Source organism: Oncorhynchus gorbuscha, linkage group LG07, assembly GCF_021184085.1.
Source record: "Oncorhynchus gorbuscha isolate QuinsamMale2020 ecotype Even-year linkage group LG07, OgorEven_v1.0, whole genome shotgun sequence".
Classification (NCBI taxonomy): Eukaryota; Metazoa; Chordata; class Actinopteri; order Salmoniformes; family Salmonidae; genus Oncorhynchus; species Oncorhynchus gorbuscha.
The window spans coordinates 43,531,162-43,544,397 of NC_060179.1; the positions used below are offsets into that span (position 1 = coordinate 43,531,162).

General features: G+C 42.5%; 2 protein-coding genes across 2 annotated transcripts in view; both read left to right on the forward strand.

Moving 5' to 3' along the window:
• Nucleotides 1-304: 304 nt before the first annotated feature.
• Nucleotides 305-10,165, forward strand: LOC124039893 (3-phosphoinositide-dependent protein kinase 1-like). The gene is made up of 14 exons (XM_046356416.1): nucleotides 305-597; nucleotides 2,839-3,117; nucleotides 4,833-4,875; nucleotides 5,024-5,161; nucleotides 5,294-5,438; nucleotides 5,631-5,728; nucleotides 5,882-5,957; nucleotides 6,088-6,156; nucleotides 6,328-6,424; nucleotides 6,588-6,761; nucleotides 6,944-7,167; nucleotides 7,338-7,395; nucleotides 7,640-7,792; nucleotides 7,952-10,165. The coding sequence occupies exons 1-14, from the start codon at nucleotides 574-576 to the stop codon at nucleotides 8,063-8,065; spliced, it is 1,692 nt and encodes a 563-aa protein (XP_046212372.1). The 5' UTR covers nucleotides 305-573; the 3' UTR covers nucleotides 8,066-10,165.
• Nucleotides 10,166-11,505: 1,340 nt separating this feature from the next.
• Nucleotides 11,506-13,236, forward strand: part of LOC124039894 (BTB/POZ domain-containing protein KCTD5-like) — a 50,004-nt gene continuing 48,273 nt past the window's right edge. Inside the window, exon 1 of the mRNA XM_046356418.1 lies at nucleotides 11,506-11,786. Coding sequence (XP_046212374.1) covers nucleotides 11,565-11,786 — 222 coding nt within the window. The 5' untranslated portion in view covers nucleotides 11,506-11,564. The remainder of the gene's footprint in view (nucleotides 11,787-13,236) is intronic.

Genomic DNA, 13,236 nt, shown 5'->3' on the forward strand with positions numbered 1-13,236 from the left:
CCCTTCTTTGCGCGATTAGTTATAAACATCTTGAGGAACGTCACATACTTTTCAAACTCAGGCGAAACATCGCGATATTTACAGTAATGCGTCGGGAAGCAGACTCAACAGACCAGACTCGGGTTTTTGCAATACAAAGGGAGAAGTGAAAAGTTGTTCTCAAATTCTAAAGGCAAAACCTAGATTAGAGCAAATCTCTTAAACCTTTCATTACTACAACCTCGTGAAAGTAACAAACTGACACGTTTTAATTATTCACGAAAAATACACTTTATATCCAAGGAGCACCTTTCGGACCGCCTGCAGATGCGCAGTTAGGCGCGACACGACCGTTACCCCCGATGACGTTTTATTGCGCATGAGCTATGCTAGCTAAGGTCGCAATGACATCGCCTACACGTTTGATGAGGGATTTCTATTGGAGAAGCAGTTTCTGCATATCTTCATACTGGACTGTCTTTGGTAACATTGTTGTGGAACGACGTCACAGTTGGAAAATGAAGGCGCAGAGGCAGCCATTATTGGAGGTTCAGTAATTATTGTATTCCAAATAAATAATCGAGGGAAACTTCCATGGCAAGGGCCACAAGTCAAATTGTGAGTATTGCAACGTTCATCCAAATGTCAATGTGAAGCTGTTGCCCAATATGTATTGTATGGCGGCAGTTAGACAACATTTGAGATGTGTTACTGTTGGGCCCTCATTTCCAAACAGCGGTAAGAGGACCTCTGACTAACGCATTAGCTACCTAGCTTAACGTTAACAACGCGCAAAGTCTGTCGATTAAGTTATCTAGCAGCCAGGTAACATGCTAGCTCGCTAACGTGAGTTGAAATTCCTGGTAATTAATTAACCTTAACTAGCTAATGTAACGTCAACTGGCTAGCCAGCAAGCCAACTTGGCGGTTACTCCTGACGTAGTTAAAGTTTCTAGCTAGCGTCGACGTTACGTTAACTAGCTAATAATATTCGTCGCTACCCTGTGATAATGGATTGCGAACAAATTAATGTATTCATTAGTTATTTACATTATACACTATCTAGGTATTTGGCTAGTAACTTCATATCTAGGTAGGTACTGTTAGTACTTGTCTATTGTACTAAATTACTATTATTAGGACTTGTAAGTTAGCTGTGTCAACTTACAATCATCATTAGCTACTTTTAGAAAGCTAACTTGTCAGTACCTGACGCTTCAGCTATATAATTAGCCGAGGATGCTAACAAGACAACGTTAGTTGCTAGCAGACTGCTGATACTTTCCCGTGAAGTTGCATCCCCAGCTAGCTGCATGTCCTAATCAACATGATGTAACGTAAGCAAACTAACATTAGCTAGTTTGCCGATAACAATTACTCGTGGGTGACTACCTTTGGCTAACTCGAGATTTCACCTGACCTTGTTTGACAAACAATCCCGTTTCCCAAACTGGCTAGCTAAAGACCTACGCTAGGTTGCTACCTAGCTTCTAATTTCCCAGGCCTATGACGGTAGCCAGCTAACGTCAGTTAACTAACTCAGTTTAATATTTTGGCAGTGGATTCAGAATTGAAAGCGTTTCCTTTGGCCGATGGTTGGTGTTTTAAATCGTACTTGTATGTTTTAATGTAATTTTTAAGAGGGACTGGCTTGCTAACAATTGGTGACGCTTGCTGCTCACTAAAAGAAACCACCTATTTTTGCGTTGGCGTCCTTACTCACATTCACAAGCTTTTAACATTAGTTAGTTAACGATGTCGTTACTTGCTAGCGAAAATGCACCACATAATATTTTTGTTTACCAGTCAATCAACTTTGTTAATATTGTCTTTAATTTATTTTAAAAAATGCATCGTCAAACTTGAGTATTTGGTGTCTGATTGGAGGACTTAAATTGGATTTTTCATCCAGGGAAAGGTTTGAGTTCTGCATTTAAAAAAAAAATCTACTTCACGTTTTTTTTTGTCCACAAGAATCATCTCCACACTGAGTTGTTAAATTGCTCAATAGTGAACATAGGGTATGAGTTCACTTACTGGTCATGATTGAACTTAAATAGCTAGTTTCTAGGCTGAATGTCCACATCGTTAAATTAATACTTTGACGTTTTGCCTCATCCTCAACTAAGCATATATTGTCTGGAGTGGAACATGCCATAGGTTGTACATATAATATAATATTCAGTCAGCTTAAAGATATGCCCAAGCCCCCCACAACTATTATTTTACCTCAACTTCCCATCTGAATTCTCCAAACATGTGCTGCTCTTACTTGGGCTGGGAGCCCTGCCAGTTATTGGCAAGAGAGAGGCAGTGATTTGTTTTCAAACACCTCCCAGACATAAAATTGGAAACAACATGAAGGATGACTCAAAGGTGCTATGGGAATTGTATCCCCTGGCAGTGGGGATTAAAGTAGTTTAGACTCTATGTGAGAGAACATGTCTTTATTATATTCCCTCATGCACATGTTGACGGTTTGGTAGGGGGGAAAGGGGATACCTAGTCAGTTACACAACTGAATGCATTCAAACAAAATGTGTTCTGCATTTCCTGCACATGTGTAGCTTGAGTTAGCCTGCCTCCTCATGGGGCCCTCAGTCCCTCCAGAGAGCAGAGCTTGAACTTTTTGTTCACACCTACATTCTTAAAGGACTGTCTGTGACTGAACATGGCATAAGCCTAGATGTTTCCTCAATGTTTTTTCAAAGTACCCAGAGTTTAGGGACAGGGTAATGCCAGAATGACAACCTAATGTTAAATGAAGACAAGTCTAGACAATTATGCCCAGTATGTTCCTCATGTTCACCCACATCCTTTAGTAATGTCACCTAATGCCCCCCCACCTCTCCCATACAGTATGATGTTGTGCCCATTCAATCCAGCGTGGTCATCTGTTCCTGTCCACATCCATCAATGGTAAGAAATCAGCCTGACTCCTGCTCGCCACGTGCCATCCCAGGCACAAGTAGCAGCCACTGTACCAGCATGGAGGGCCCCACCTCAGAGTCCCGGGCCCCGGGAAAACCTGCAAGCCTGGGCGCCGAGCTCCGGGCACAGCAGGCACCTCAGCCGCGCAAGAAGAGGCCAGAGGACTTCAAATTCGGGAAGATACTGGGAGAGGGCTCCTTCTCAACTGTAAGCAGACCATTATTCCATTTCAGTTATGAATTAGCCCTAGATAGGTGTTGTTACATGTAAGCATTCTTGTGGTCATATACTCCAGTGACTCATCTTCAATTCTTGCTAGTTGATAAGGATTGACTGAGTAGTTTCAATGGAATTTAAGTTAACCTGGCACATCATTTACTCAGGGGAAGAAGTGGTCTACTGAGTGAGTTGTAGAAATATATTTTCTAATAACAATGTACAGTGCATTCGAAAGTATTCAGACCCCTTGACTTTTTCCACATTTTGTTACAACCTAATTCTATAATTGACTTAAAATATCATCAATCTACACACAATAGAAATTTTGGAATTTTTGCAAATGTATAATTTAATAAAAATGCTTTATTTACATACCTATTCGAGCCCTTTGCTATGAGACATGAAATTGAGCTCAGGTGCATCCTGTTTCAATTGATCGTCCTTGAGATATTTCTTCAACTTGATTAGAGTCCACCTGCGGTAAATTCAATTGATTGTATATGATTTGGAAAGGCACACACCTGTCTATATAAGGTCCCACAGTTGAACGTGCATGTCAGAGCAAAAACCAAGCCATGAGCTCAAAGGAATTGTCCGGAGAGCGCAGTTACAGGATTGTGACGAGACACAGATCTGGGGAAGGGTACAAAAACATTTATGCAACATTGAAGGTCCCCAAGAACACAGTGGCCTCCATAATTCTTAAGTTGAAGACGTTTGGAACCACCAAGACTCTTCCTAGAGCTGGCTGCCTGGCCAAACTGAGCAATCGGAGGAGAAGGGCCTAGAACCCAATGGTCAATCTGATAAAGCTCCAGAGTTCCTCTGTGGAGATGGGAGTACCTTCCAGAAGGACAACAATCTGTGCAGCACTCCACCTTTCAGGCCTTTATGTTAGTGGCCAGACGGAAGCCACTCCTCAGTAAAAGGCGCATGACAGCCTGCTTGGAGTTTGCCAAAAGGACTCTGACCATGAGAAAGATTCTCTGGCCCAATGAAACCAAGCATCACATCTGGAGGAAACCTGCCACAATCCCCACAGTGAAGCACGGTGGCGGCAGCATCATGCTGTGGGGATGTTTTTCAGTGGAAGGACTGGGAGACTAGCCAGGATCAAGGGAAAGATAAACGGTGCAAAGTACAGAGATCCTTGTTGAAAACCTGCTCCGGACCTCAGACTGGGGTGAAGGTTCATCTTCCAACAGGACAATGACCCTAAGCCAACAGCCAAGACAATGCAGCAGTGGCTTTGGGACAAGTCTCAATGTCCTTGACTGGCCAGCCAGAGCCCGGACTTGAACCCGATCAAACATCTCTGGAGAGACCTGAAAATAGCTGTGCAGCAACGCTGCCCATCCAACCTGACAGCGCTTGAGAAGAATGGAAGAAACTCCCCAAATACAGTTGTGCCGAGCTTGTAGCGTCATACCTAAGACTCTGCTGTAATCGCTGCCTAAGGTGCTTCAACAAAGTACTGAGTAAACGGTCTGAATAAATGTCATATTTCTGTTTTTTTTTTGGTATACATTTGCAAAGACTTCTAAACTTGTTGTTGCTTTGTCTTTATGGGTTATTGTGTATAGATTAGGTGGGGGGACATTTGAATCGATTTTACAGTACAGCTGTAACATAACAAAATGTGGGAAGATTCAAGGTCTGGATACTTTCTGAATGAAGTCTATTAAAAAACAAATGTTTTATAGGTTGTCCTTGCAAGAGAACGTGCAACGGCAAAAGAATATGCAAGTAAGTTGTAATTTCGCTATTAAAAGAACTTGGCTTCCATGTGTCATACTTGTTTTAACGGATTGTCATAAGTGTGAAGTTGCTGTTGATCCCTTTGTGTTTTGTGCGGTATTTACCCTCAACTTTACTTGTAATTTTTCTCTTCCAGTAAAAATTTTGGAGAAGCGGTATATTATGAAGGAGAACAAGGCGCAGTACGTGAAAAGAGAACGGGATGTGATGTCCAACCTAGATCATCCGTTCATCGTCAAACTGTACTTTACATTTCAAGATGATGAAAAGTTGTGTATCCTTTAAAAACAGACCATGATGACTTGGAGCCTGACTGCATCACCAACTTGTTTAGTTTTATGGTGAACATGTTTTCTTGTTTTATTAATTCCTTTGAGATGAGTAGTTTTCCTTAACTTGCTATTAGATTTTGGCCTTAGCTATGCTAAGAATGGAGAGCTTTTGAAATATATTCGCAAAATCGGTTCTTTTGATGAGACCTGCACTAGATTCTACTCGGCTGAAATTGTTTCTGCACTAGAATATTTGCACGAGAAGGGAATAATTCACAGGTAATTAATGTTAGAACCGGTATATCTGTAATGATATGTTACAAGTTATCATAGTTGAATTTCTATCCCGATTATCAATTTTTATAAATGTACATTTGTATAAATAAAGTGACTTAAACTTGCTGCCCCTTTTTACACAAATTATCCCTTTTTAAAAATGTAGGTTGACTCCGTTCCTTTTTTGTCTTTCAGAGACCTTAAACCTGAGAATATTTTACTGAGCGAAGACATGCACATCCAAATAACAGACTTTGGAACAGCAAAGCAGTTATCTTCAGATGGCAAACAAGGTACTTGACTTTTATCAACATGAAGCATTCATTGCGATTTATTTCTACCTGAACATTCCACAATTCTACTATGTTCTTACTTTTAATACACACATTTGATCAGTCTCAAGTTGAGTGTGTTGTCATGTTAATACCCTTCTTTTTGTTTTGCAGCAAGAGCAAACTCCTTTGTAGGAACTGCGCAGTACGTGTCTCCAGAGCTGCTGACAGAGAAATCGGCCTGCAAGAGGTAACTGGGACTCTATACAATTGAGAACCTTTGAGTGTTGTGCCAATGCATTATTTGCCCATGCACTTAGTGAATGTCTGTCGTTCTCTGATAGGATATTATATTGATATCAACTGGTTGTGTGTTTCAGCTCTGACCTCTGGGCATTGGGATGCATCATTTATCAGCTAGTGGCTGGGCTACCACCCTTCAGAGCTGGGTAAGTAGAGCACGATGGCTGCTCTTGGCCTCTCACCTTTTTGTTTTAGCTTCTGTGATAGGCTTATCTGGATATTATGTTTTATGGGGTAGCTCTTACCTCCACTTCACTCACTGTCCTTTCTCTGGATTCCTTCCTCCCCTCATGACTTCTGTGCTTACTTTGGACCAGAAACGAGTACCTAATATTCCAGAAGATAATCAAGCTGGAGTATGAATTCCCTGAGAAGTTCTTTCCCAAAGCTAAGGATCTCGTTGAACAGCTTTTGGTAGGTCATGTTTTCATCAATAAACTCAGTGTAATTCTGTAATATCAGCACTGCAGACGAGGATCCATATTATGGTGTATCTCTAAATCATCCACACACTGGTTTAGTTAGTTATAGTAAGAGTTGAGGGCTTTGGGTCAGTGAACGTGATTCTGTTTCTCAGTCGCTGGACCCCTCCAAGAGAATTGGTTGCGAGGATATGGGAGGGTACGAACCCCTGAGGGGACACCCGTTCTTCGAGACCATCTCTTGGGGAGACCTCCATGTGCAGACGCCCCCTAAGCTCACTCCATACCTGCCAGCCATGTCCGAGGATGACGAGGACTGCTATGGAAACGTGAGACACTTCCACACATACATTGAACATGGCAAAATGGAACGGGCCTCCATGTCATTGTGGTTTGTGATGATTTTTAAAGAATGCTGTTCATCAAGGGATCCATATATTTGTGCCATGCAAAAGCCCATGCTTTAAACCAACTTTGCTACCTTCTGCCCACATCTCCTGTCTTTCCCCAGTACGATGACCTCTTGAGCCAGTTTAGCAGCATGCAGGTGGCCCAGTCCAGCTCGTCCCACTCGCTCTCCACGCCCGATACCATTCCCCCAGCACCGCAGAGGTCCAGCAGCAACATCGAGCAGTACATCCATGACCTGGACAACAACTCATTTGAGCTGGACCTGCTGTTCTCTGAGGAGGAGAAGCAGCTGCTGCTGGAAAAACAGACCAGTAGGAACCCTTGGTAAGCCCCACTCTGAAACACTCTCCTATTCACGTTTGTTTAATTTGCATTGACAATGAGAATTTGATGTATTTGAGTATTTTGAGCATTTTGTAAATACTTTGTTTACATCACTTTGCTTTTATTTGCTTGGGAGTACTTGCTCGTAACCCTTACACTGACTTACACAGGCACCAGTTTGTTGAGAATAATTTGATCCTGAAAATGGGCCCAGTGGATAAAAGGAAGGTGAGTGGAAGCCAAACCAGTGGTATTGAATATTTTACACCACATTTTAGTTTTTAACTCAAAGTAAATAAGTTCATAAAAGTAGTCTTTTTCAGAGCAATGTTTGTATATAGTTTCACTTGTTCGAGTTGAAGAAAGCTGATCCTAGGTCAGCAGCTAATTCCACCTCTGGTGTGGAACATTACGCCTGGCACTAGCTCCCTCTGGTGCTCATCTCATGCCACGTCTCATGACTCCATTGCAGGGTCTGTTTGCTCGGCGGAGGCAGCTGCTCCTTACAGAAGGGCCACACCTGTACTACGTGGACCCTGTCAACAAGGTCCTGAAGGGGGAGATCCCCTGGTCCCCCGAGCTGCGCCCAGAGGCCAAGAACTTCAAGACCTTCTTTGTCCACACGGTAATTGTGAACTGCAATTCATGCTTTTTGATGACACTAATGGCTGAATCATATTTCAAACTAACATTATTACATAACCTCAGGTTTCTTGTCAAACAATATTGACTTTGTCTCAGCTTTGGATGTTTTTATTTAATCTTTGTTGTGATTTGTTTACAGCCCAATCGAACATACTATCTGATGGATCCCAGTGGAAACGCTGACAAGTGGTGTAAGAAAATCCAGGAAGTGTGGAGAAAGATCTACCACAAGCACCAGAATCCTGGCCTATAGGAGAGCAGTTACTCCTGCGGCCACTCCTTCCTCCAAGCTCTGAGGCCAATCGCAGAGTAACATCCTCTTTAGGGCCCTTCATCACCGCAATGTAAACAAACTCTTTTAGAGACGCTGGCATCTAGACCTTGTTTATTTTCCTTTTCTGAAATGAGCAGAACCAATAGGAAAAAAAGACCATGGGATTCAGGGTTGCTTTGCTTGTTCTTTGTGCTCTGTGTGGCTTTTAATGATTTTTTTTTCATGTGGATGATTACTGCTTCCATGCACATCAGCATTTTATACATTCTGCTGGGGTAAGAGAGAGGATAGGCTTTGTAGAATTTCACTGGTGTAGGTACCATTTAAGACCATCTCAGTGCAAGGGCTGGTTTCCTTCTTCAACCATAACAAAACACAATCCAGCATTGCTCGTACACTAGAGTTTATCCCAATACAGTATGATACTCAATCCAGATCCTAATCCAACATTGTATCCCTCTGTAATTTTACCTGAACTCGACACACGTACTATAGACTAGTGCCTGGTTCAGTATCACACTGCAACTAGGGGCTTACCCAATAAAGTATATTTTTGTCAGACCCCCATTGTCCACATAGTGTATATATGAATTGGTTCTCAATGCTCTTGGTACTTACTGTTTGCAGTCCGGTTTGGGTCTGTATGTTAATGTTTCAGGGCAGAGCGCTGGTCCCCAAAGTGAGGCATAGATATGAATAGCACTCAATTGCTTCAGTGTGGTTCTCCATACACTGAGACTGTGAGAACAGTCCCTAATAGTAAACCATTACATTGCAAATAGGGGGGGGGGGGGGGGGTGAACATGCCACTAGCGTGTACTCTTATCATAAGACTCGCTTAGCTTTCCTGCACGGACATTTTTTAGCATAGCATTGTCTGCTTCTCTCCCAGGGCACTGGAGATATAGTTTTATTAAAGCTAAGGTGGGTATTTTGATTGCATTGGCAACCATAGATAATAATATTGAATTATTTGGCTGTTCTTTACCATTCACTGGCTATTTCTTTGTGGTTTGAATAATTTGTTTTATTTGGTTGGATTGATGGTTAATCTTCAGTGTGTCCTGTTTAAAACAACAGAATGCTGACTACCCCATTATGAACATCTTTGGCGATAATGAAAGCTTCAAGAGTTACATCCACAATACTATCATTTCTTGGAAGCAATCATAGTGCATCTGTAGTCCCAGGGAAAGTTGTCAGCTTTGCCTCGTAGGGTTATCAAGGTTCATTAGGAATGTCCCTGTCATTTTTTTACATGACACCTGGCCCAATATGTATCGATCGATTTGACTTTTGCTCTTTTATTTTTTAGAGAGATGTATAATAGTAATACTTCAAATTCTGACATTACCTTAAGGTCCTCTCGAGAGATATTCCTCCAGCTCTTAGTCTGTGTGTGCGACTGGAGCAGGTGAATAATAGCCTCTGGCTTGGCTGAACTTGCTTGAACATCAACTAAAGGGTATCTGATCCAAATAAGATGAAATTGCTGTATCTGTCTCTAAAGTAAGGAAACACTATAGAAAGTGTTTGCTTCTCTTGTTAGAATTTTTTTTAAATCAAGTTGGGCGGCAAGTCGGTTACATTGTGTATGTAATACTCTACCTGGTTTGTAACCGACTAGAACTGTGATGTACAGACGATGTATTATTGAAATCTGAAGCAAGTAATGCAATGATATTAGGATACAGTTTTTGTATTTTTATTCTTGTATAAGGTTATTTGATGGCTATTGTTTAGCCTCTAGTTCATTCTGTGTTATTTAAATTCTAATATATGAATCATATTTGGATTGAAGTCATGTTCAGGGGCCATGTTGTGTATGTATTGAGATGTAAAGCCTTTGAATGTGAATAATTATTGTAAACTATAATATTTTACAGCTTTTTTCTTACTATATCATATACATTTTCTATTTGCTCAGTGATTTAATCATATTTCTGATAATTTAATGATTCTGTTCATTCTCTCTGATTGTTTGTGCGCTAGGTCAGTAGTTGTTGAATGATGAATTTTCCACGTAATGCTTGGTAGTCCAGTAATTAAAGCATGTAGGGATTTAGGCATACAATAATACCATGCCTCATGTCTTCTGTTACAACCTGACATAATACATGACTGCTGAAACATTACAAATGTATATTTCCATCAGTTTTCTGCATAGTGTTACATTTATACAATACAAAATGACCAGGTGGCGAATCGCATCTCTGCATGTGTGGATGACGGATCACCACCTCAAGCTGAACCTCGGCAAGACGGAGCTGCTCTTCCTCCCGGGGAAGGACTGCCCGTTCCATGATCTCGCCATCACGGTTGACAACTCCATTGTGTCCTCCCAGAGCGCTAAGAACCTTGGCGTGATCCTGGACAACACCCTGTCGTTCTCAACTAACATCAAGGCGGTGGCCCGTTCCTGTAGGTTCATGCTCTACAACATCCGCAGAGTACGACCCTGCCTCACACAGGAAGCGGCACAGGTCCTAATCCAGGCACTTGTCATCTCCCGTCTGGATTACTGCAACTCACTGTTGGCTGGGCTCCCTGCCTGTGCCATTAAACCCCTACAACTCATCCAGAACGCCGCAGCCCGTCTGGTGTTCAACCTTCCCAAGTTCTCTCACGTCACCCCGCTCCTCCGCTCTCTCCACTGGCTCCCAGTTGAAGCTCGCATCCGCTACAAGACCATGGTGCTTGCCTACGGAGCTGTGAGGGGAACGGCACCTCAGTACCTCCAGGCTCTGATCAGGCCCTACACCCAAACAAGGGCACTGCGTTCATCCACCTCTGGCCTGCTCGCCTCCCCACCACTGAGGAAGTACAGTTCCCGCTCAGCCCAGTCAAAACTGTTCGCTGCTCTGGCCCCCCCAATGGTGGAACAAACTCCCTCACGACGCCAGGATAGCGGAGTCAATCACCACCTTCCGGAGACACCTGAAACCCCACCTCTTTAAGGAATACCTAGGATAGGATAAGTAATCCTTCTCACCCCCCCCCCCCCCCTTTAAGATTTAGATGCACTATTGTAAAGTGACTGTTCCACTGGATGTCATAAGGTGAATGCTGAATGCACCAATTTGTAAGTCGCTCTGGATAAGAGCGTCTGCTAAATGACTTAAATGTAAATGCAATATAAAAGGCTTGTAAGAAAGCGTACATTACCATTCCAACAGGGCTAGCTGGTCAATCATAACAAGTTATACTGTATCCACCTGATTTTAATGTCTAAACATTTTTTAACAATATAAATATGATAGGGATTTTATGCGTTGTCATATTTTATATTTCTGAACTAATTCTGCTTTTGGCCCAATGCATATTCTGTTATTGTTGATGAAGTGGAGTGGTAGACAGCTAGTAGGTGGAGGGAAAGGAGTGGTATCGCCTGTGGATGGAGTGGAGACAGCCTACTTAACTGGAGAGGAGAGGCTTCCTGTCAACAGCCTCAGTCATACCGGAGGGCAGAGAAGAGGGGATGGCAGAAAACAGCGCCGATACTTGTGGTTCCGTTTATCGGAGCTGTTTGACTCATTCTCCCTGGGAAAAACCCCAGTCACCCAGTAACGGGGCTTCCAAATGGGTTCGCTTGAACGTGGGGGGAACCTATTTCTTAACAACACGACAGACGCTGTGCCGAGATCCGAAATCATTTCTGTACCGACTGAGCCAGGCTGACCCCGAACTCGACTCTGATAAGGTAGCTAAGTTAATGTTAGCCGTGCTAGCCTTCTCCTGGTCTCGTGTGTGAATATGTCAGTGTGGGTTCGCATAGGGTGTCTTCAAAGCTAATGTAAGTAGCTACATTATGCGATAAAAAGTTATTTTAAGACCAACTATAAAACTGCTAGTTAGTTTACTAATCCCCGATGCCGACACGACAGATGTCAAACGACGTACTGCTAGCTAGTTACTGTAGTAGCCTGTTAGGTAACCAGCAACAGATCTGGGCCCGTTTACACAAAAACATTTTAAAGCTAAGATCTTACCCGTAATATGTTTCTGGGTAACCAGGCCCAGATACCCCGATCCACTAGTAAGTACGATTGGCTACGTTAGCTAGCTAGTGCAGATAGACAACGTAGCTCACAGGGAAACGTAAATATCACATTTTCAACTCCAAATATGTAAATAACGTAAACTTCTTAAACTATGTATTTTCAGTGGCAAAATTAAACGTGTCCCTTTTTTCTCTGTGACCATGATCAGTTTTGTATTGGGGATACTGGGGGATTCAGACCAAGTCTGGTAATAGGTGGTGGGCCATAGCAAGCTATCCCTGCTTTAGTTTGAGATCGACCTTTCGAGGAACTGTTTTTTTTTTACATATTGTGTATATTTATGTCTGCTGAACACATTCTCCGTTTGCTGGCAATGTCAATTCTTGCTAATGTTTTCTAAATAATTTTATGTTAGCTAGTATACCGGCAAACGCTGCCAAGTAATACACTTTTACATTGGTGAGTATGTAAATTCGCTCTGGCTAACTGCTCCGATTTCAGAACACTCTCGTCTGAGTGTCAGAGCACAGAATAACTGATTAATTTATGAAGGCTCAACACTCGTTGAATATGGCGGGTGTCAGTAAACGTCGGCAAAAATAGCGTAATATAATTGTTGCCAGCAGCACAGTTAGTCACCAACGCTCTGGATAATATGAAAACAGCCTAATCAGCTCTGCTAGGGGTGTTCTCATTTTGTCTGGAAGTAGCTAGCCAATGTTAGCCAGTTGGCTTGAGTGCTTGACTGCAGTTGTGAGGTCAGAACGCTCGGATAAACCCTACTTCTCGGCTAGAGCGTCCAGTGTGCGTTCTGAGTACCACGGCTTTGTTGAATACTTGTTTCTGATTTGATTGAAGTGCATTATTTCCCTTTATAAACGGGGTGGTTTAAGCCCCGACTGCGGATTGGCTGAATGGTGTGGTATATCAGACCGTATACTGCAGGTATGATAAGTTATTGTTACTGGTCTAATTACATTGGTAATCAGTTTATAATAACAATAAGGCACCTCCGGGTTTGTGGTATATTGCCAATTGACCACTGCTAAAGGCTGTATCCAGGCACTCTTTGATGTGTCATATAAGAACAGCCCTTAGCTGTGGTATATTGGCCCTATACGGTGCTCCCAAGTGGCACAGCGGGCTAAG

Coding starts and splice junctions, on each gene's coding strand:
- LOC124039893 (XM_046356416.1), top strand. CDS start 574: ATGGCAAGGGCCACAAGTCAAATT. Junction 3,118..4,832: donor GAGAGGGCTCCTTCTCAACT/GTAAGCAGACCA, acceptor AATGTTTTATAG/GTTGTCCTTGCAAGAGAACG. Junction 7,396..7,639: donor GCCCAGTGGATAAAAGGAAG/GTGAGTGGAAGC, acceptor ACTCCATTGCAG/GGTCTGTTTGCTCGGCGGAG.